This window comes from Delphinapterus leucas, chromosome 11 (assembly GCF_059928025.1).
Source record: "Delphinapterus leucas isolate spDelLeu-1000000601 "Yukka" chromosome 11, BTC_Dleu_Yukka2, whole genome shotgun sequence".
NCBI lineage: Eukaryota > Metazoa > Chordata > Mammalia > Artiodactyla > Monodontidae > Delphinapterus > Delphinapterus leucas.
In genome coordinates this window covers 38,868,251-38,890,521 of record NC_143139.1, presented here as the reverse complement: position 1 = coordinate 38,890,521, position 22,271 = coordinate 38,868,251, and the positions used below count along the sequence as shown (strand labels likewise).

General features: G+C 54.8%; 1 protein-coding gene across 1 annotated transcript; it reads right to left on the bottom strand.

Annotated features, from left to right (window-relative positions):
* Nucleotides 1-625: 625 nt before the first annotated feature.
* On the bottom strand, nt 626-10,142 carry CACNB3 (calcium voltage-gated channel auxiliary subunit beta 3). Its single transcript, XM_022572312.3, has 13 exons — nt 9,632-10,142; nt 5,867-5,989; nt 5,522-5,644; nt 4,945-5,060; nt 4,604-4,668; nt 4,384-4,403; nt 4,105-4,185; nt 3,835-3,893; nt 3,557-3,666; nt 3,103-3,254; nt 2,794-2,889; nt 2,530-2,679; nt 626-2,051 (listed from the first exon to the last, which is right to left on the bottom strand). Exons 1-13 carry the CDS (start codon nt 9,674-9,676, stop codon nt 1,737-1,739), a joined length of 1,455 nt encoding a protein of 484 aa, XP_022428020.1. The 5' UTR covers nt 9,677-10,142; the 3' UTR covers nt 626-1,736.
* Between the last annotated feature and the right edge of the window lie 12,129 nt (nt 10,143-22,271).

Genomic DNA, 22,271 nt, shown 5'->3' with positions numbered 1-22,271 from the left:
CCCTCCCCTGCTCTGGCTTCACAGAACTTGTAGCTCTGGCCTGGACACCCTCCAGGGAGCTTTGCACAAGGGTGAGAAGGGAAAGCAGTTGTGAAACTTTGGCAGGTGAAGCAGTCAGAACCACTCCTCCACCCTGGTGCAGTGTGCTTGACGCCAAGTCTTCAGGACCTGTGCTTGTGGCTCCCTAACTGCTGAGCCCGCTGCTCACGGGAGGTTGTGGAGACAGGCACCAGAGGCGTCACGGAAAGGTGAGCTGGGCCCAGCTGAGCGTAGGTTGTGGGGAGAGGGCTAGAGGGCTGCACGGCCTGGGTCCTCCCCCAATACTCTTATCACATGCTCTTCCTTACCCATCAAAGAGCTGGGCAAGTACCTGGAGTTCAAGTTGCAACTACTTTAGGACCTTTTTGGCCTGAGGTAGGGACCGTGTAAGGCGACTAAGCCTCTTCTCCACCTCCCCAAACAAGTCCCTTCTGTGCCGCTGAAAGTTTCCCTCCAGGCCCTGGGCATGAAGGGGTACCTGGGAATATAGTGCCTCCCCCAGCTCTGTCCTTTTCCCTTCCCAGTTAATGGGTTATTTGTGAGAGAGAGGAGGCCAGGATACTTCTTTACCTCCTCCAGACTTGGGCCATGCAGTGAGGAACTTGGCTACTTGAGCCAGCAGACATACACCAGGAGCCCGAGGGATGGTGCATGGTGTTTATTAGTGATGACGGTGAGGTGGGGCAGGGTCCTGTGGAGCATGCTCTGCAGGTCACACACTAGAGCCTTAAGGTGGGTACACAGGGCCTCTGGGGGCTGTCCACTGGGTCCTGTCTCTCCCCCCTCTAACCCTAACTTAACAAGCAGCTGCTATGAATCAGGGAATAGAGTCTGAGGCCCACATCCCCCAGGAGGCATGAAGGCCAAGAACAGAGATGACAGGATGCAAGAGCAAAAGAATGAGTGGGGCAAGGAGGCCCCTGAAGCTGTCCATACGTTCTCTGCTACACACGCCCTCCCTTCCCAAAGCCCCAATCCAGGTTGGCTCCCGTCTGCCATTTGGCCTGACCATGTGCCTGGTCCTTCAGATGTTAGGAAGCTTCCTGGCAGGTGAGGAGAGCCCTTCCCTTCAAGGGCTTCAACTGTGAGGCCTTTGGCCCTGGCCCAGCCTGCCTGTGCTCCAGCCTCGTGTGTGGATGCCCCCCCCAGCTGATGGATCGGAGTGCCACCCTGTTGGGCTTTGATTGTCTCATTTCTAATGTGTGGCAGTGAGGCGAGTGGAGGCTCTCAGACCCCAAAGCACAACCCCTGAGTCCCTTGGGTTAGGATAGTAGCTGCTCAGGGACCTTGTTTCTTCCTCATGTCATGCTGCCCACACCCCACCTTCTTGTCACTTTGAGGGGGCATCCCTTCCCTGAGTCTGGTGGGAAGGCCCCTGCTAAGGGGATCCTGGCCTGAGGGCACTGCCCAGTGGGGCAGCTTCTTGTGCAGGAGGAGAGGAAGGTGCCAGGGGTGCAGCACACACAGCTAGTACCTGGAATGGAGCCTAGGGGGGGTCACTGTGCCCAGGAGGTGAGGGGGCCCCGTGCTTCTCCCAGAACCTTGGGACTGCAGGCAGCCCTGGAGCTGGGGCTGGGCAGGGGGTTTTGGGGGCTGAGCCTAGTGCCAGCCTAATGCCAGTCTAACTCCAACCTGCCTGGAGCGGGTGCCCCAGATAGCTGTGCCTGTGCATGCCAGGGTCGGGCAGCAGGAGGCTGTCAGTAGCTATCCTTGGGCCAGGGCCGGTTGCGCTGCCAGTTCCGGTCATTGTGGTTGTGCTCCGAGTCCTGCGCCAGGAGCCGGTCTTGGGGGTCGTGCCCGTTAGCACTAGGCAGCCCCGAGGTGTGTTGGCGGTGAGGCTGGTACAGGTCCTGATAGGCATCTGCATAGTCCTCCTCCAGGTGGCGGGAGCTGCGCTGCGAAGATCCTGTCCAGGCTTGGCGGGAGCTCTCGCTGGCCTCATCGGAGGGCATCAAGCTGTCCCGCTCGAGGGGTGAGTGCTCCTCGCCACGCTCCCCTAGCAGCTGCTGGTTCTGGGGACAAGACAGAAGCTCTAAGTGAGGCCATGCGGACCTCGCCTTGGCCTTCCTGCCACCTCTAGCAGGGTGGGGATTTCTTCCCCCTCAACTCTCAGTCCCTGGGTACACGAAATAGTGCAAGGAAGGAGAAGCATATTGGAGCATTCTCCCACTTCAGACACGGAAAACTGGAGCTTTTGACTCCCACAAAATTCAAGCTCTGCCTTCAAGACAGACTAAGGAGAAGGGTTTGGAAAGTGTGTTTCTTTGGAGTCCTAAAAAAATAGCCTTTGGAAAAAAAAAAAATAGCCTTTGGTCACGCATCTCATTGCTTTATTCCCTCTCATCAGGAAGTGCCTTCGCCCATATGCCCTAGCTCTGCTCTCTGACCCTTTGGCCTTCAAACTGGAGGCCAAGGGTGATCCTCCGGGCAGGGAGGGGGCATTGTTTTGGCTGGCTTAGCCTGAGCATCTGTGCCCTTCGAAATGGCTACCTGAAGTCCAGGTATGGTACTGGGAGGGCCGAGAAGTCCAGGGCCGGGGGCTGGGTGGTGGGTGGCCCTCCAGTAAACCTCCAGGTACTCAGCCAGGTGCTCACAGGCATCCTCCAGCTGGTTCTCATCCAGAATCACATCAAATGACTCCTGGAGGGAAGGAAAAGGGGGAATATTGGCTTCTTCTCAGCAGGAGCCCTCCACCCATCTCCATCACTCCCCCAGCCCTGGAAAAGCAAGAGCGGGCACAGGAGTAGCACTCACTGGTGGGCACTGAACCAGCTTATCATATGCCATCATCTGTACAGTCAGGTGCTTCATCTGTGACTTCCCCCGGGAGCGGATGAGACGCTGGAGTACCTGAGGGAGAAGGGCAGAGCTGGGCCTACAAAGAACTGGGCATGTCCCCGACCTGCGATACTGCATGAGGAGCAGGCGAGGATGACTTAGAATTGTGTTAAGGGGCAGCAGGAAAAGGGGATTCAGGAGCCCTTGGGCAGGGACCAAGCAGAGTTGTACCACATTCTAGGAGGGCGGCCCTGTGGGCCTTCTCCATCACCACCACTGACTTACCTTCGGTGAGGATACTTTGACAAAGACGATGATGGGGGCCAGTGAGGTCTTGGCCAGCTGTGCTGGGTGGTTGATGGTATCAGCATCCAACACTACTAGCTGCAGGGACTTGGCCAGCTCGAATATGCGCTCGATCTCACTCTGCACTTCAGCTATGGAGGGAGGAGGGAGGGAGCGAGCCGCAATGCTCACCAGTGGCTCCACCCCATCTGACTCCAACAGGGCTCTGGGGGCTCCCAAATGGTGGATGGGAAGGGACTGGAGGGAGAGCGTGTTCATCAAAGCCTGGGCAGGCAGAGGAACAGAGAATTGAGACTGGGTTCGGTTCCTGCCAATCCTGGGGCAGGTGGAGAAGAGGTTGGGCAGGAATGCCGTTGTCGGGGAAGAGAAAGGTAGGAGAAAGGTTCTCACTAACGCTTGAGTGGGCAGAGAAGCAGGAATGGGGACTTCTCACCAATGCTGGAGCGGGCAGAGGAACGCTCAATGATGGTCCTTTTGCCGGGATTGTTGAGCACAGATCGCTTTGCCAGTGAGAGGTCCGCTGTGACTCGGGTGATGGAGATCCTGGGGTGGGCATGGAGAAGCACAACCCACCTTTAAATTTCAAGCCTAGGCCCCTCCCTACCCAGGTCCTACCAATTTTCACTTTAGAGAAGCCCTTGCTACAGGCATCTGGAAAGAGACAATGATTTCTCCCTGGTTCTCATGCCTCCGCAGGCCAGGGCAGCTTACCTGCCATCAAACCTATGTTTGAGGAAGTCGAAGAGAGCCTTCTGCATCATGTCTGTGACCTGGGTGGGAGGGGTGAGGGGAAAGGCATGCAACTGACTGGGGGCCGTCTTGGAGGGGGGCAGCATCCCCAGGTGTGGCCATGGAGCCCAGCCCCTCCACACCCAGACCTTGGGGGATGGGGAGGGGGGAAACATCCCCTCCCACTGTCCCTGGGCCCTTCCTGTGGCAGGTTTGGTAGAGGCAACTCTGGGGTCAGGGACCTCTTCTCACCTCATAACCTTTCAGAGAGGGTCCCACCAGCACCACAGGCCGCATGGAGGGCACCACATCATAGGGGGGAATATGTTCCGCCTGCAGAATTGACCTGAGTTCAGGCAAAGTCATGGCTGTGTGGCCTGCCCTTCACCTGACTGGGGTGGGGCAGATTCAGAAGTTCTGGGCCCCCTCCCCTCTGTGTTTTCTTGCCCCTCCAACAATGATTGCCCAGAAACCTGTCCCCACAGCCAGAAGCCATGAGCCCCCCAAGCCCCAGTCCCTTCCTTGACTCACCTGCTTTTGCTTCTGCTTGGCTTTTTGGAAAAGGAAATAAAAGATTAAAGTTGGTGAAGCGGGGAAAGGCCCTGGGGGCACGGTATTCCCGTCCCCAGGGGAGACCCTGGGCTTCTCCCAGCTCCAACCCCTTCCCACACTGTTCACCTGGGAGACTCTCCCTTCCCCCTGTGTCTGAGTTACCCACCTACCCAAGACAGGTGGGTTGAGGGGAGGCTACCTAGAGATGGAGGAGGGGAGCGTCGGTTGCCAATGTCACTCAGGCTGGATGGGTTCCCAGATCTCCTAAGAGCAGAAAGGGAGGTCAATAAGCGTCTTTGTGTGTCTGTTCTAGACAGTATTTAATAGTTGTATACGTCTCCTCACATTTTAGCTAGTGAGGGAAGTGCATGTGACGGGAGCGTTTGTGTGTGTGAGCTTTGATGTGTGTGCATTTCTGAATGCATACGCTAGGTGTGAGTGTGCATATTTTTGGGGGGGGGATGTGTGTGCATGTGTGGACTGTGGGTAAAGTGCACACGTCTGGGGTGTATGTTTATTGAGTCACAGCCCTGCTCTCACCTGGCCTTCTGCTCCTGCTTGAGCCGGATGCTCTCGAGGCGCTGGGGGCTGGGGATGAAGGCGATGTCCCCACCCTCTTTCACTAGCCGCCCGATCCACCAGTCATTGCTGTACTTCTGGGGGTGGGGTGGAGCGGAAGGGGCGGTGAGAGGAGGTGACCCAGGCCTCAGTCCTGGCACTTCAACGTGAAGGAGCCAGGGAGGCATTGGGACAGCGGGTCTGAGGAAGGCAGCGCGAGGGGAGGGGGGCAGGAGAAGGTACCAGAGGGAAGGGCAGCCAGGTTTGAGACCCCCAAGACTTCAGCGTGAGGCATCACAGCTGTCACAGGGAACCTAAGATGCAACTAATCTAATGGCTTACTTTTACAGATATGGAGACTGAGGCCCAAGCCAGGCCTTAGGAGGATGGAGACCCTGAAGATTAGGTCTTGGATATGAGGGTTTTACGGGGGTGTGTTAAGCATAAGAGTTGAGGAGCTTGGGGAACTTGTTTATAAATGAGGACCGAAGCAAGAGGAATGGGAACTGGGGCAAAAGCAGAGAGATTAAGTGGCTTCTATTTGGAGGGGGGTGGTCACCTCTTTAATGTGCAGGAAATCTTTGGCCTCAAAGTTGACTCCAGAGCCCTGGACTGGGCATTCCTCATCCAGCACACCACAGTAGCTGACATTGGTCCTCACAGCAAACGCCACGGGTTTGTGCTGGAGAATTTGACCATTGGTGCAAATGAGGGGAGCCTCAGAGCACCCCTTCCAGTTTCAGTGCCCCATCAGCAGAGGGCGGAGGCCCCATCAGTCTGCCCATCCACACGCACACCCTTTCACACTCACACACATCCTGCCCATTGACCCCTCGAGACTTAGGACCTAGCACAAGTTTCCACCCAGTCTGGCCTGTCCTGCCCTCAGCCGGCAAGATGATACCTTGGCCCTTTCAAGCTGCTGCTGAGCCTGGCTCTCCACTTCACGCCGGGCACTCTCCCGGTCCTCCTCCAGGGATACGTCTGAGTCCAGAGATGGGCGGCTGGTATAGGAGCCAGCTGAACCCTGGCATGGGGGAGAGGCTGTGACCCGTGGGCTCAGGTGTGAAGGGCACTAGAGAGGCACCTCCGAACCCTACAGTGGTGCCTCCGCTAACCTCAGCCTCTCCAGCTCCACGGGGGTGGCTGGGCCCGCCAGTCCCTCCTGTCTCCCCAAGAAGGGCCCCAGTGCCTCTGGGGCTGCAGAAAAGCCGGCCCAACCCATATGTGCTATGATCTGGGCCCCTCCCCCCAAGCCTATTAATACTGCAGCCTCGAATAGAGCTTTCCCTTCCCTCCTTCCTCCCTTTTCTCCCCTTGACCATGTCCTGTTAGGCAGAGGGAAGTGAGATGTACTGAAGATGATATATTGGAGATGATTTGGAATCTTCGGAATCCAAAGACCCAGCCCTCTTGTTCACATCAGCCTGCAAAGCAGCTTGGAAATTATTTCCTTAAAATGCCTGGGAGGAGTACAGCCAGCCAGGAACAGTCAGGAGACACTGGTTGGCAAGGCACTGGTCCTGAGTGTCAGGATATAGCCGCCCACCCCCTTAGATCCCATCTCCTCCAGTCCCTACTCTTCCAGGGTGAAGAGGAGGCCACAGGGCTCCCAACTCCGGAAAGTTACTCCCTCTCTACTCTCCCCACCCCCACTTTCTTTCCTCTCACACCCGCTGGGACAACTGGCCAGGTGTGGGCAGCAAACAAGACAGACTGACCAAGTGACACAAAGCTATCTCCCTAAGCCTGGGTGAGGCGGGGCCACACCTACCACCTGGCCTACATCTCCCCACCCCTTGCCCAAGGGGATATCAGCCCTGGAGGAAGGCTGAGGTGGTGCCAGGCAACCCAGCCAGGAGCAACCCTGGGGATGCAGGGAAAGGGTCTTTGGTAACCTGAACCAGGAGAGTGTCAGAGTCCTGCCCATTGGAAGGGCCTTTGGGCAATGAAGGTGCATTTGGAGGGTTGCCGAGCTCACCTTCAAGGCCCTGAGGGAGATGCATAACTGAACAAAGGAAGCTGGACCTTAGGGCAGGAGGACAGAAGTCAGGCTGGCTGGGTTTCCCCCTCAGTCTAGGGAAATGGGAGCCTTTTGTTTCCTGCTTCAGTTTCCCCTCTTTATGGGCAGAAGTCTGAAAGTGACACTTCCATCAATTCTGAGGGGCAGGTGGCAGAGATAAGGCAGAAGCCTAAAGGGTCCGTGTGGGAATGTGTATGTGTATGTGTGTTTAGTAGAATGTTCTCAGGCTGAGGAACATTCCTTCAAGCCTACTGTGCATAAAGGCAGCGGAGGCCAGATTCTTGGTGGGGAAGACAAACTCACACACCTGCCCCAGCCCCGCCATGGGCAAGAGGACTGGTCAGACTGATGTCAGCGCAGGTCCTAGAGCGTAAGCGAAAGACAATGTCTGTGGTAGACCCAAGGCATGAAGATAGCACAAGGAGGGAAAGTCCTGCATATTACAGACAATGTTCCCCATCTCTCTTGAGAACCAAATAAGGCTGGCTTGGCAGCAGGATAAAGAGCAGCTGAGCCCCAGGAAGAACCTTTGCACTGTCAGTCGAGTGGGGGTCCTCCTTCCAGGGGCCTGGGGCACAGGAGACACCTCTGTGGGAAATGGCTATCTGAAGTAAATAGGGGCCAACAGGCTAGGAGGCAGGAGGCAAGGCAGGATGACCACTCGCTTTGATAAGCGTACATCAGATGCCTCCTAGTTGCCCAGACCTGTGCTGGGAGAGAAGTCTGATCTTTACCCTCTGTTCTCCAGGATCTCAGCCTAATTTAGTCATCTTTGTGTCCCTGCCTGGGGCACCTGGGTTACCTGGCCTCTCACCCTAAGACGGGAATGACAGGATCTCTCCCTAAATGTTTAGTGAGTCATGCTCAGACTGAAATCCCCTCTCCGTTATTCCCAAGTCCTCAGAGCTCACCCATCACTCCGGGAACAGGGCTGCCCTGCCAAGCATACTCTGGGGTCTTGCCTCCCCCAGCCCTGTTATGCCCAAACAGCCAGAGCCTCAGTACTTGGGAGCTGCCAGGAGTTGGCACAGTGCCCTGGTGGTGCCCCCCTTGCCTGGTGAGTGTGTGGGCAGGCTGCAGCTCCACTCTTGCCTGGCACGGGGGAAGGAGAGGAGGGAGATGAGCCGTTGGATTTATTTAGAGCCTGATTTCCCTCCTACTGCTTCAGAGGGGGCCCTGGGGAGAGCAAGGAGCCAGGCAAGAGAAAGGGAAGTGGGGGAGGGTAATCCAGGAACCAGAGAAGGGTGGGGAGCGAGCGATGGGTTAGCAGGCTGCCCCCAACACCATCCACACGTCAGGCTTCACCTTGCAACAGTCCTAGCCTTCTCAACCAGGGACAGGAAGAACCTTCTACGGCCCTCCAGCCCCACAGAGAGGTTCATTCTCAAGCTCACCTTGGCACCCTGGGCTGTGCCAGCTGTCCCTTCAACTGTCAGAAAGAGGTGTTCACCACAGCCTTGAAGATCATCTGCTCTAGCCGCAATGTAATTAGCCCCAGAGGCCCAATCAATGGGGAACTGGGCCCCAGCAGGAGCCCAGTCCCAGGAAAGGACTGACAGCTGCCTATTCTGAGCCCTAGGACTCATCTATCTTGGACTTCGCAGCAAGAGATGGGAGAAGACTCCAACACTCCCCTTTCGACTCTGGAGTGCTCTACCCTCCATACCTATCAGGGACTCCTTCTAAGCCATCTAGTTGCTCTCATAAGGAGGTCTTCTTGTAGGATATTTGAGAGAAGGGACTGAGCTGCTGCTGCCCATCCTTGCCCCCATCCTTCCAGGCACTCTCCCTGCGCTCTGAGCTCCGGGAATCACTGCCTAATGAGCTGATTTGTCTCAGTGGGTCAGGAGATAAAAGCAAAGAGGAGAATTAAATATTTATCAGCTGCCTGGTTCTCTGAGCGAAGAGCTTCCTCTCCATCCCCAGGCCCTCCATGCTGAGCAGGAGCTCAGGATGCCCGCTGCTCTGAGGATGCCTCAGCAGGAGGAGTGGAATGGATGGGGCTCAGTCAGCTGGCTCATCCATGTGCTGGGTGCCCAGTTTTCAGCCTGGGAGAGAAGCTGGGCTGGAGGCAGGGTGAGGAGATAAGGCAATGCTCAGGGATGGACAGCAGAAGGGGATAATGGAGGTCCTCAAGTTTTATGATCCGTCTGTCTGAAGAGGCTGGTATCGGATTCTCTGCTGTTCTCCAGGCTCCCTAATTTGTCCTTTACTTGAGGCACAGGAGGTCTGGACTGTCCCCCTCTGCAAGGGCCCCGGCTTCTCCTGTAGCTGTTGTGTTCAGACCCCATAAATCCTCCCTTGGGAACTCCAGACGTTGCATGAGGCCTCTCTAAAGCCTCTGTGCCCTCAGCCTCCAGCCCCTCCTCCCTCCACCCTTCTGTCCTGGGCTGTGGAGCCACCTGCTCTGAGCCTTTCCCCCACGCTGGCCCCTCTTGGCACACACCCGATGCCCCTTGCTCTAGGACGGGGGCACTGGGGAGCCTCTGGCATGAAAACCCATCTCCCCACTTTCCTGGAGCGCCCTCCTACACGCCCTGCCCCGCCGCAGAGGCGTTTTTCAAAGTCCTGAACTGGGGTAAGGGTCCAAGGGAGATGAGGTGTCACCCCAACTTCCCCACCCCCACCCTCCCCGTGGGCACTCACCGCCTCCGAGTCCTCAAACCCGGGCACGTAGGAGTCGTCATACATGGGGGAGTCCGGGTGGGGGGAAGCGAGCGGCGCCAGGGGCGGGGGCGGCCCGGAGGCAGGGGCGAGGACAGCGGGCCGCGCCCGGGAGATGCCACCGAGCCCCGCAGCCCTGCGGGCGGCGGCGGAGAGCGAGAGCGCGAAGGAGGGAGCGAGTCGCGAAGACCAGCTGCTCCGAGCTCAAATCACCGCTCCCCCCACCTTACCCCCCCCCACCCTGCCGGTCCCACCCCGAGCGCGGCTGAGGAATCTGGCGCCGGCTCCGACAACAATAGTGCCCGCCCACCTGCCCCCCCTCCCCGGGGGCGGGCGCGGGGGGCGGCGGGGGGCGCCGGCCACCCCCGGAGCCCGAGACCCGGCCGGGAGAGGTGGCCGACGGGAGCCGGGTAGAAGGTGGGTCCCCAAGCACCTATGGGGCAGAGGGGCGGCGGAGAGGAAGGGGAGGAGAGACTGCGGGCGGGGCGGATCCTGGCTTGGAGGAGGCGGGGCGAGGAGAGATGCGGAGACAGAGACATACGGCAACCCAGGAAATACTCCGCCGGGAAACAAAGGGCTGGAGCGGGGGGAGGGGACGCGGAGACTGCTTGGGAGACGAGACCCCACCGAGAAAGGAGAGGGCGCAGGTTAAGGAGAGACAGGAGAGAGAGAGAGAGAGAGAAAGGAGGTACAGAGGCAGAGGGAGGAAGAGGGGAGGCAGGAAAGTGGGAGACTGGGGGAGACAGAAGAGGCGGGGCGGGGGCGGGGGGGCAGACGGGGGAGGGGCGGCAGGTGAGAGGGCGGGGTGTCTGGGCCCTGGCGGCACGCGAGACTCCAAACGCAAACCCCGCAATGGTACTGGGGAGGAATGGATTTAGCGACCCCAGGCCAATGCCGAGAAAGTAGCCCCTGCCCTCCCTCCGTCCCCCGCCCCCAGGCGCTTGGTCCCCTCAGTGCTGGGACTCTTGCAGCAAGGGACCTTGTTGCGCAACCCGTGCGAAGGGGGAGGATTGGGGCCCGGCCACCCTACACCTGTTGCGCGGGCAGATTTCATCCTAGTCTGGGCAGGATGGGGGTTCCCTTCCTCACTTCCTTGCCAAGGACTGTGCCAGGCATTGCCAAGGCATCGTGGGAACTGGCGTAGGGAGGGGCTGTTTTAGGCGAGCCTAAAGGGAAGAGGAAAGAAACCAGAGAGCCGAGGTCGGGGGATGGTCGTGGCTTGGACAGAAGGTGAGAGAGCCTGGCCACGCGGGGGTTGGGAGGGGGAAGGGCAAGTGTCCCCAGAGTCACTAGTGTAAGGCCAGATCCCCTCCTTAGCAAAAGGATGAGGCTGGGCTGGGGTGCCTAGTATCTGGGTTGGAGCCACGTGTACTGCTCTACCAGTCAGTCTCCTTCAAAAGGGGCACCCAGATTTGACGTTGGAGACTGAACAGCAGCCCTTATCTTGAGGAAACTTCCTCAAAGATCCACCCATTTGAGCTCCAGAGCAAAATTATTCCTTTGAATTTTGATGGCCTACCTACCCCTTCATCCCCTCCCTCCCCGTCCCCTGGGGGTGGGGGTGGATGTGAGGTAGACAGAGGGTTACACTTGGAGAGCTTCACAGCTCAGTCCTTCTCCACTCCCAGTGTCTCACACCCACGAGGGTGAATCCGCAATTTGCTCATCCCTTTTCTTCCTGGGCTACAGGGGAATTAGTAAACCAAAACTCTGACAGGGTTGGGTGAGATCTACAGTAGGAAGCACTGTACGTGGGAGAGAGAGGAAGACCACCCGAACCAATTGGCTTCCCACTTATGTCACTGGTTCATGTTCCCTTAGCAAGAAAAAGAGAAGGGGCCTCATCTTAAGACTATCTTTAGTCTGCCTTTAGTCTGTCACCATCCTGTGAGTGGTGCATTCCAGCCCTGCCCAGCATCTTCCTCCTGCTGAATTTGGTGAACAACTTTGTTGGAGCCCCTATGGCTCACTATTGGGGGAAGCAGTCTGCTTTCACGGTTCCCTCTCCTGAGGCCAGCACCATTTGGGGTTTGGTTATATGTTGGATTCTTCTGTATTGGAAGTTCCCAGACACTGTCTTCTCACTTTGTGCCCTCTCCCAGTTCCTCAGTATTCCTTATATCCTCTTTTATTCTCTGTCTCTTCAATTCCTTCTGTCCTTCCAGAGGGGCAGAAAGGAGGCATGAAATGTGAAACTCTCTCCTGGGAGATGATTCTAATGAAGAATACAGCTACTGGGGCTTCTGATTCTCCCCATCCCTCTATTTACTCTCCTGGCCTCTCCTTTAGGGACTCTCCCCACCACCAGGGTGTCCATGGGATTGTAGGTAACAGTGGATCTGCCATCAACCTCACTCCTTCCTTACACACCTTGTTGTCTTCATCCCCATCTGGGACAGTGGTGTCTAAGTCTGCTCACAAAGCATGAATTACCATGCTAACCACCCCTACCCCCGGAGATGTGTTCAGGTTCCTCATACCTGGCCCATCCCCTGGGTCCTGCAGGAGCTTCGGAGCCTCTCCCTGGTTCCCTTCTCTCTGAGCTGCTACTCACTGCCGCCTTCCATTTCTCACCTTACCCACACCTGCCTGCTCTAGTTCTCATGTAACAAGACATGTGCCTGTCAGTATCCATGTGGTCCCTAACCCCTTTTCTTTTCCCTGGCTGAGCATAAGAAGAGAAAGCTGAGGGGCGGGGAGGGGAGAAAGGATTCAAGGAGAGGATTCCTCCTGCCTTCCTCTTTCTTAGGAGAGAGTCATTAGAGTGGTAGCTGGCAGGTACTCAAGGCATGCAAGCAGGACATGGGGGTCTTGGTGGTGGTGGTGAGCCTGAATAACCAGGTTTGGGAGTTGGAATTCTTGGGAGCCTCCAGAATGCATTCTGGCTTCTCCTGTAAGTGCACCAGGAAGCGGGACTGATCCCAATCCCTGAGTGTTGAATGGGGAAGCTGAGGCAGGAGCTAGGACCTCTAGGAAGTCCTTCTCCCCAGCAGTATTTAAGATCTGGACAAAGCCAAAGCCCCTAGCATTTAGCTGCTGGGCTGCCCCCAGGGAACCCAGGGAGGGCGCGCGGGGGGGGGGGGGGTGCTTGGCAGAGTCCTCCTCAGTCCTCACATCTAGCCCCTTTCCTGGCTCCCCAGACAGTCCTCCCTCCCCCCGCCCCCACCCCATCCCAGTCCCAGTGCTTAGAAGCTGCCAGCACTGGCCGCTCCCTCCTTTTCTACCTGCCACCTCTACCCTTAGCCTCACCTACTCGGCCTCCCTCCCTCCCCATCGCTGCAGTGTCCCCCAAATGCGGGCCCTCTTCCTAGCCCGCAGTGGGGCTCTCCTCCCACCCACTGGGGAGGGACCCTCGCGTTTACCTCATTCAGCAGGAAGGTTGCACTGGAGTCAGAAAAAGACATAGACCGGGCTGGCGGCCTCTCCCCCTCCCCCGGGCCAGGGGCTCCGAGGCAGGAGCAGGACCGGGCCGCTGCTCTGCACACTGGCTCCCGCCTGCACGCCTGGCCTCGCCCCACGACCGCCAGGCTCCGACGGCTGCTCCCTTCCCTCTCTCCGGGTTCCCTCCCCCTTTCCTCCTCCCTCCTTCCCTCCCTCCCTTCTCTCTTCCTTTCTCTCCGCCTCTGTCACTCTCTCCCTCCCCTGTCGCCTTTCAGTCCTGCTCTCTCCATTTCCGTCTCTTCCTCCTCTCTACGGTCCATGTTCTCTTCATCTGGGTGCCTGCTACTGTCCTTCCCTCCCTATATCTCGCCTCCCTTCTCCGACCCCCCCTCCCCCATCTTCTTCCTCAAACCCCTCCCTAGAAAAGATAGGGACTCCGGAGCTCCCACCGCCACAGGCAGAAGGGCGGCAGTAGCTGGGGGGCTGCCTGGACTCCGGGGCTTTAGGCCCCTGCTCTGTGCGCCCGGCGCCCATCCTCCAGCGCCCGAGGAAGAAAGGCGCCGCGGCCCCAGCGACGGCTTCGACCTGTCCTCAGCAGAGGAAAGGATCGAAATCGCTAGCTCCAGCGTCAAGCGCCCCCTCTGGGTTCCGGGGAAGCTGTCCTGTCACTGCTCTCTCCCGGGCTCCGGGGCCGCGGGACTCAGCCCGCCAAGGCGAAGAGCGAGGCGAAGCGGCTCCTCTCCGACCGGCTGCAGCGCCCCCTGGGCTCATTCACCCGGAGGTCGCACACGCCCTCCAGGTGGTGGCACCCGTCCGGGGTCCCGTCTGTCGGCCGGCAGGGGTCCGGCCCTGCCAGCAGGAGGCGCTGCCCTGGGCAGAGCAGAGGCGGCGCAACTCGGAGCCAGACCCCCTCCGAAGCCTAGGACGATCCCCTCACCCGTTCTTCTTTCCAGGAACTGCGGTCCCACCTCCAGACCCCTAGTATGGGACTCCAGGCTGCACCCTATCGCCACCCCCGTGGGGCTCCTTTGAGATCTTTGGATCTTCTGGGGCCCTGGCCGCTCCTACCTCCATCCTGGTCTCCAGGGGCGCCCCCTCTAAGCCCGGCAGCGTCCGGGCCGGGCCTGGGTAGCAGGGAGTACGGAGTCGCGGGACCGGTACCCCCTCCCGCCCCGTTCGGCGGGCACATCGAATAGGACAAGCCCAAGTTCTGGCGGGGGAAAGGGGGAGCAGGGGTGTAGCCCCAGCCAGCTCTCTCCCTGCACCCTTGTGAGCGGATCAGCTTCTCATTGGTCCCTCCAAACCCCCAATACCCCCAGGCTGGACACTCCTCCATACCAAAAACGGCGGCTGGAGGGAGGCGGCGGCCGACTCCGTTGCGGAGACAGATTCATCCTGAAGCGGAGTGACCCGGGGTCCTCAACGTCTCTCTCGGCATCAATTAGAACTCTTCCCTTTCAGATCGAGGGCGTTCCACTCTCCTCCTTGGCTCTTCTCTTAAGTCCTTTCCCCTGGGGGTTTCCGGCCCTCCCCCCCCCATCCTTCCACCCTCTGGGGATCTTTGGAAGACTTTCCTCCCTCTCTGTTCAGCTGACCCTGCCCTTGCCCCTATTCCAGAGGGAGGTACATTGGGGGAGAATCAATTCTCCTCTTTCCACCCCCAGCTCCTCCTCAGGGTTAACCTGAAAAGTTCTTTGGGAGGGCATCTCCTCCTCTCCCTCTCTGGTCTAGTCCATGGATCCCCTACCGCCCACCTACCCCCAAGTTACTCAGCTTCATCTGTTCAGAGGAGATAAAGAGGTTGTGTGTGTGTTTTTAAAATGTGCGTGGAGCATTTTTGTTTTGTTTTGTTTTGGCTCTAATAGAGGGAGCAGAAGCTTTGCCTGTCATTTGGCAATAAGACCCGGAGGGAGAGAGGCCCCTCCCTACACCCCCGCTGACCACAGCTAATGGACTAGCTCCTCTGGGCCTTGGGGCAGCTTAAGTTTCCATAGGAGAAGTGGGGGAGGGAGGTGCTGGCCAAGGCAAGCAATTGTCCCTGGCTTCCCCCTCCCTCCCTCCTCTGCAAGAACTTACAGCCTAGAACACCATCGCCCTCCACCGCTTACTTTAAAATAGAAATATCAGTGACTTCTCTCTGATCCTATCAGAGGGAATCTAAGTGCATAGGGGCAGCTCTGCACCCTTCATTTTTTCTCATTTCCATTCCAGCTGCTGGAGCACACAGCCCTCTCTCTTCTGCCACTGAGAGAAGGTAGGAACCTCAGAGCTAGAGCCGGGAGCCCAGCCCCCGTGTCCCCAGAACAGTCCTCTCCCAGCCCCTTCCATGTGAGATGACTGGCAGGAGTATCCCTCTCTGGGCCCTGTCCAGAGAGTCTTCCTCCCCACTTTACCTCCCTCAGTACCCCCATTTCTGGCCCTGACCTCACAGTATCTGGCACTCTGTTCAGAGGGGCCTCTAGCCTGGAGGCACTCCTGTGAGCCATACCTTAGCTTGGCCCCTTCAGCTGCAGGCCCCCAGGGCTTCCCAGGCAGCCTTCATCCCTTCTCCCTAGGGTCAGCTCCCCCTCTTCTCTAACCTCCTAAGTTGTCAGGACCTCAGGATATTTGACAGGGCCTCTGCTAGCCCTTTTGTCTAGGCTTTGTGCAGACGCAACTCTGCATAGGTGGTTGCCCTACTGATCTGGAGTTGGATTTCAATCCCCACTTGCCTTGTCAGCAAGGCATAACTCGCACAGCTGTACTCAGTGGCCCCAGCATTTGAAAACCTGTGTACCACAAAGGACAGAGAACAAAGATCACCATGTCCATCCCTTTGTACCTACTCTACCGTGAGCTTCTGAGGAAGCTCTGTGGAAGTAGTTTCCACATGGAATCCCCATTGCCAACTCCAGATATTACTCTGGGGAAGTTCCTCTAACATCAAACCTCAATCCCTCCTGCTGCAATCTCTGTCTTCTTTTTCTGGGCTCTGCCTCTGGGCCCATGGTGATGTTTGATGCTTCTAGGCACTTTCAGGCTCCATCCCCTGATGCAGCATTTGCTATAAATAAGTCTGAAGAGTTTATTGCTGACAGTGCCCAGCAAGACTGCAGCTTCCTTCCCACACCAGGCCTCTCTAGAGGGACTGGGCTCTCAGCTGTGGCTCCAAGGCCCAACTCTTGCCTGCTCCGGGGCAAGTGGTGTGACTGCTCTGTGGATTAGGGGGTTCCTTTTCATACCTGGGAAGGAGGGAAGGCGAGAGGGCTGAGATGCTTAGTTCTCATTCTCTTTCTGCCCAGAGTCTGGTTCAGCCTGGCACATAGTAGGTGCTTGACATATGTTTATTTTAGTCTTAGATCTCAGTTTCCATTGCATGTGATTGGTGATTCCAACTCCACAAAATGCACTGGAGAGAGGAACAAGGCTGGGACAGGAGCAGTACTCTAGGGCTGCCCCAGGTGGAGGAAGGGGTATGAGAGGCAGGATCCCCAGGGTGGCCTTGGGAAGGGGGGCTGGCCTCGACTTTGCCTCCTTCTCTCCTTTGCTCTTGCCAAACTCTTAACACTTTCGGACCCTGAATCACAGCACGGCCCAAGGGGCCAGTTCAAGTCCTTCCTCCACTCCCACATATTTACAGGCTTTGTAAACATCAGAGGTTAGGCAGGGAAGTTGGGGTTGAAATGAGATGGGATTGGGGTGGGGAATCCCCGGGAGGGGTGTTGAGAGTTGGATTACTGAGGCCTAAGTGGGGGCAGAGTTCCCCAAGTGGGGGCAGTGGAAACATCCCAGGGCTTCCAAAAGCTGGGACAGAGGAGACTTGGGCCTCCTTTAGGAAGGTGGCGCTGCTGACAAGAGGCTGAGTGTGGCTTCAAGAAGGCTCAGAGCAATGGGGATAAGGCTGACCCTGATGTATAGCTGGAGTGAGTGGGATGAGGCCCTGAGTTTGTGTCCTTCCTCTCTGCCCCTCTGGCTCGCTGCAGTTTCTAGGCTCCTTTATCTATCACGGGACCCCTGACCTCTGTTTGGATCCGGCCCCTCTCTAACAAGAAGTAGGGGGAGAGGTGCCTGTGGTGGGGCTGGAGACTGGGTACCCTTCTACTTGCTTGCCCTGGCCTTCCAGCCCTCCTGATTCCCACCACTGTCATTTTAAGGATCTGAGCTCTGGTAGCCATCTCCAGCTCAGAATGAGGGCATGGTGCCCGCAGCCTCCCCGGGAATGAATTATTGAAGGGAACGTTGTGCTAGCTGCTTGGGGCGGCTGCCCCTTGGGCTCACCATTGCCTCTTATTCTGCTTCTCACTGCTCCTTCACCAGCTGTGCGGGGGATGAGGTCTGGGCACCTGGGAAGGGAGAGGCCTTAGGAACTGGAGGTATTAAGCAGAGGCTGGAACTGGATAGGGATGGGGAAGAGCTGACTCAGGCCTTGGGGACAAGCCTCCTAGGGAAGAGGGAAGAGGACTGGTGAAGAGTTGTGGCCCCTCATCATGGATCAGGAGGGCAGAGGGGGCTGGCGGCCACCCTGGAGCCAGGTTGGGAAATGAGCCTGGAAGACCCTTGACTGGAGGAGCTGCCCAGCGTTGGAGGTGTGAACTCCTACATGCCTCTGGAGTAACACAGAGCCGAAAGGAGTCTGGATCCTTCTTTGAGTCAGCACTAGGTCATTCAGGGGAGCTCTGTGTAGAGCCCTCTGTCCCTCCCTGGGAAATAAGGCCCTGCCAAGAATGCACGAGAACCACAGAGCTGCTGGAAGCGGGTGTCAGCAGATGGGAAGGGTGAGGGGTGGGTATAGTTAAGTGTCAGGGTCCTAGGTAAGCCATTGGTGGAAAGAATGCAGGATTCGGAGTCCAAAAACCGTCAGGCAAGTCCTAATTCTATCACTCACTAGTTCAGGCAAGTCACTTAAAAACAGTTTTCTTACCTTTAAAAAGGGGAAAGGGGCTTCCCTGGTGGCACAGTGGTTGAGAGTCCGCCTGCCAATGCAGGGGACGCGGGTTCGTGCCCCGGTCCGGGAAGATCCCACATGCCGCCGAGCGCCTGGGCCCGTGAGCCATGGCCGCTGAGCCTGCGCGTCCGGAGCCTGTGCTCCGCAACGGGAGAGGCCACAACAGTGAGAGGCCCGCGTACCGCAAAAGAAAAAAAAAAAAAAAAAAAAAGGGGAAAGAACAGTGCTTGCTCAAGAGGTTCTGTGAGAATTCAACAGGAATATTTGTGTTTCATAAAACGTAAATTCCTATGTAAAAGTTAGTTTGTCATTATAAACAGGGAAGCAGCACACAGTGGAGAGAACCTGTCTGGAGTCCGTGGCCTGTGGCTAACCCATAGTCCTTCCACATCTGCAGTTAAATGACTTTTCAAAGGCCACAATCAGTGGCTGCATCTGGTTTCAGACCCAACCAGATCTTCAGATTCTCTCTCCTGGGTTCTTTCCATTCTACCGTGTGGGCCGGATACTCTGGTCCACCCTGACCTTTCACCCCGTGCTCAGCACAGGGGACTTCCCCTGAAAAGTCCTCCACACCCGGATGCCACAGCGATTAGTACTTCATTCCTCTGTCTTATGCTTGGCCACACCCCTGTCTCCTTCAGGAATAACACAGCAAGTACATTTCTTGACTTTCCCCTGAAGCAGCATAAATGATATTATTGAGTATTTGGAATGTAGTTTAAAAATAACTTTTTATTATTACAGAAGCAGTGGTTATGTATTGGAGAAAATTAGAAAATACAGACAAGCAACAAGACAAAACAAATCAAAACATATTAGTATTCTCACCACCCAGACATTACCACCATTACCGCTTTTGGTGTAATTCTTCTGGATATCTTTTTTCTTAAAAAAATTTTTTTAAAAATTGAGATATAACTCAATTGTATAAAGTGCACATGTGTTAAATGTACAATTCCGTAATTTGGGGGCACATATATCTATATGTCGATATCTGTGTAATCACATCCAAATTAAGGTCTATGACAACCCTCACTCAAAAGTTTTCCTTATGCCCCTTCACGGTCAGTATCCAGCCTCTTGTAGTGATGGCTGTTGAGGCTCTTATCACCGTAGATTACATCTGCCTGTTTTTGAACCTCATATAAAAAGGATCGTACAGTGTGTACTCTCTTGTATCTGGCAGCTTTCCCACAATATTACATTTTTAAGATTCATCTTTGTGGCATTTATCAGCATTTTGCTCTTTTATTAAAAAAAAATTGCTGTGTGGTATTCCATTGTTAGAATATACCATAATTTATTTATCCATTCTCCTGTTGATGAACACTTAGGATGTTTCCAATTTTGTCTATAATGAATAAAATTACTATGAACATTCTTGAACATGTGTCTTTTGGTAGACATATGAACACTTTTCTCTTGGATATATATACCAAGAGATGGAATTGCTGAGTTATTGGGTAGTCTGTATCATTTTTTTTAATGCACACCCACACATACACACAAATGAATGCTCTTTTTTTTTTTTTTTTGCGGTACGCGGGCCTCTCACTGTTGTGGCCTCTCCCGTTGTGGAGCACAGGCTCCGGACGCGCAGGCTCAGCGGCCATGGCTCACGGGCCCAGCCGCTCCGCGGCATGTGGGATCCTCTAGGACTGGGGCACGAACCCAAGTCCCCTGCATCGGCAGGTGGGCTCTCAACCACTGTGCCACCAGGGAAGCCCAATGCTCTTTTTAAAAAATATTAATTAATTAATTTTTGGCTGCATTGGGTCTTCGTTGCTGCACGCGGGCTTTCTCTAGTTGCGGTGAGGGGGGGCTGCTTTTTGTTGCATTGCGGTGGCTCCTCTTGTTGTGGAGCACGGGCTCTAGGCGCGCGGGCTTCAGTAGTTGTGGCTCGTGGGGTTTAGAGCACAGGCTCAGTAGCTGTGGCGCATGGGCTTAGTTGTTCTGTGGCATATGGGATCTTCCCGGACCACGGCTACGAACCCGTGACCCCTGCATTGGCAGGCGGATTCTTAACCACTGCTCCACCAGGGAAGCCCCCTCGTTAATTTTCTTTTTTTCTCATCCCAGTCAATGTTCACATCTCCCCAGCTGGACCCAAAATGTCTTCTACAGCTGATGTGCTCTAATCAGTATCCAATCAAGGATCACACATTGCATCTGGTATTGCATCCTGTGAGACCTCACCTTAGGTTCCTGCTGGCTGGTGGCTGGATACGTCAGTTCCTTGTCACGTGGACCTCTACATAGGGCTACACACAACATGGCAGCTTCTGAGAGAGAGAGAGAGAGAGAGAGAATAGAAGCCGCATTTTCTTTTGTAACCTAATTTTGGGAGTGACTTTTCATCATTCTTGCTGTATTTTATTCCTTAAAAGCAAGTCACTAGATCCAGCTCACACTCAGAGGGTGGGGATTACACAAGGGCTTGAATACCAGAAAGTAGGGATCATTGGGAGCCGTTTCAGAGCTGCCTACCAATATGTTATAGATGGGAAGATATATAGTAATTTAAAGGGCACTTTCACATATATATACGAAGGCAAATACTTCTACCTCCATTTTATGGATGAGAAAACGGCCTCAGAGAGAGCTTCCTTTTTCATCCTATCTAAAGTATGTCCCTCCAGTTACCTTTGATTACGTGTTAATTTCCTACAACACACTTAAAAAAACAGACTATTTTTAGAGCAGTTTTAAGTTCACAGCAAAACTGAGTGGAAGGTAGATTTCCCATATACATGCTGGCTCTACACATGCACAGCCTCCCCCAGTAACATCCCCCACCAGAGTAGTACACTTGTTAGAATCAATAGAGTCTGATTTTGACACATCATTGTTCCTGGAAGTCCATAGCTTACATTAGGGTTCACTCTGAGTGTTGTACATTCTATGTACAACAATTGAACTCATTCCATGTACAACAATTCTATGGGTTTTGACAAATGTGTAATGGCATATACCCACCATTACAGCATCCTGCTAGAATAGTTTCACCGCCCTTAAAACCCTCTGTGCTCTGCCTATTCATTCTTCTTTCCCCTGCAGCCCTTGGCAACCACTGATCTTTTTACTGTCTCCATAGATTTTTTTCCCAGAATGTCTTATGGTATATTCATACAATATGTAGCTAGATTCTGCAGTACACTTTCCATGATATATAATTTTCTTATTCATTTGCCTGTTTGTTTATTATCTGCCTCCCTGGACTCGAATGCAAGTTGCATGAGGGCAGGAACCTTGTCTGTCTTTTTTACTTACCATTGTATCCCAGTACCTAGAATTGTGCCTGCTACCTAGTAGGCATTAATGAATATTTGCTGAATATGTTTTGAGGTTTGTCCGTGTCACATTCTGATTGGAATCCAGGTCCCGCTGACTTCGCAGCTGGATCTGTTCATTACACTGTACTGGGAAGGAAAAACGATGATGGGACAGGGAAGGGGAAGGGCAGGAGGAGTGAAGGCAAGAAAGGAAGAGGGTAGGGGGCAAATAGCTTTTCTTCAAACACACTTAGTTAAGGGGGCAGCTCTGGAAGGCTATCATTTCCCCTGAGAGCCCTGCCCCAGCAAGAATCCTTGTTCCGGTTCTTCTCGACATGGTTGACAGAGGCTTACGTTTGTTTTTTGTTTTTTGCTTGGATGTTTGTATTTTACTTTTATTTACATTTCTAGAACTGTTTAAAATACAGAAAAACACAAAGGATAAAACAATAAATATCTGTATCCCTATCATCCAGAATTAAAACTTTTTTTTGAATTTTATTTTATTTTTTTTACAGCAGGTTCTTATTAGTTATCTATTTTATACATATTAGTGTATACATGTCAATGCCAATCACCCAGTTCATCCCACCACCACCCCTCCCCTCCCCCCGCCACTTTCTCCCCTTGGTGTCCATACGTTTGTTCTCTACATCTGTGTCTCTATTTCTGCCCAGCAAACCTGTTCATCTGTACCATTTTTCTAGTTTCCACATATATGCATTAATATACTATATTTGTTTTTCTCTTTCTGACTTACTTCACTCTGTATGACAGTCTCTAGATCCATCCATGCCTCTACAAATGACCCAATTTTGTTCCTTTTTATGGCTGAGTAATATTCCATTGTATAAATGTACCACATCTTCCTTATCCATTCATCTGTCGATGGGCATTTAAGTTGCTTCCACGACCTGGCTATTGTAAATAGTGCTGCAGTGAACATTGGGGTGCATGTGTCTTTTTGAATTATGGTTTTCTCTGGGTATGTGCCCAGTAGTGGGATTGCTGGGTCATATGGTAATTCCAGTTTTAGTTTTTT

Bases quoted from the DNA above. Each gene is read 5' to 3' on its own strand.
- CACNB3 (XM_022572312.3), bottom strand. From the start codon at position 9,676: ATGTATGACGACTCCTACGTGCCCGGGTTTGAGGACTCGGAGGCG. The intron at 2,890-3,102 runs GTAAGTCAGTGG...CTTCTCCCTCAG, and splicing joins TCAAAGTATCCTCACCGAAG to GTACTCCAGCGTCTCATCCG. The intron at 2,052-2,529 runs GTAGCCATTTCG...TCTTGTCCCCAG, and splicing joins GTACCATACCTGGACTTCAG to AACCAGCAGCTGCTAGGGGA.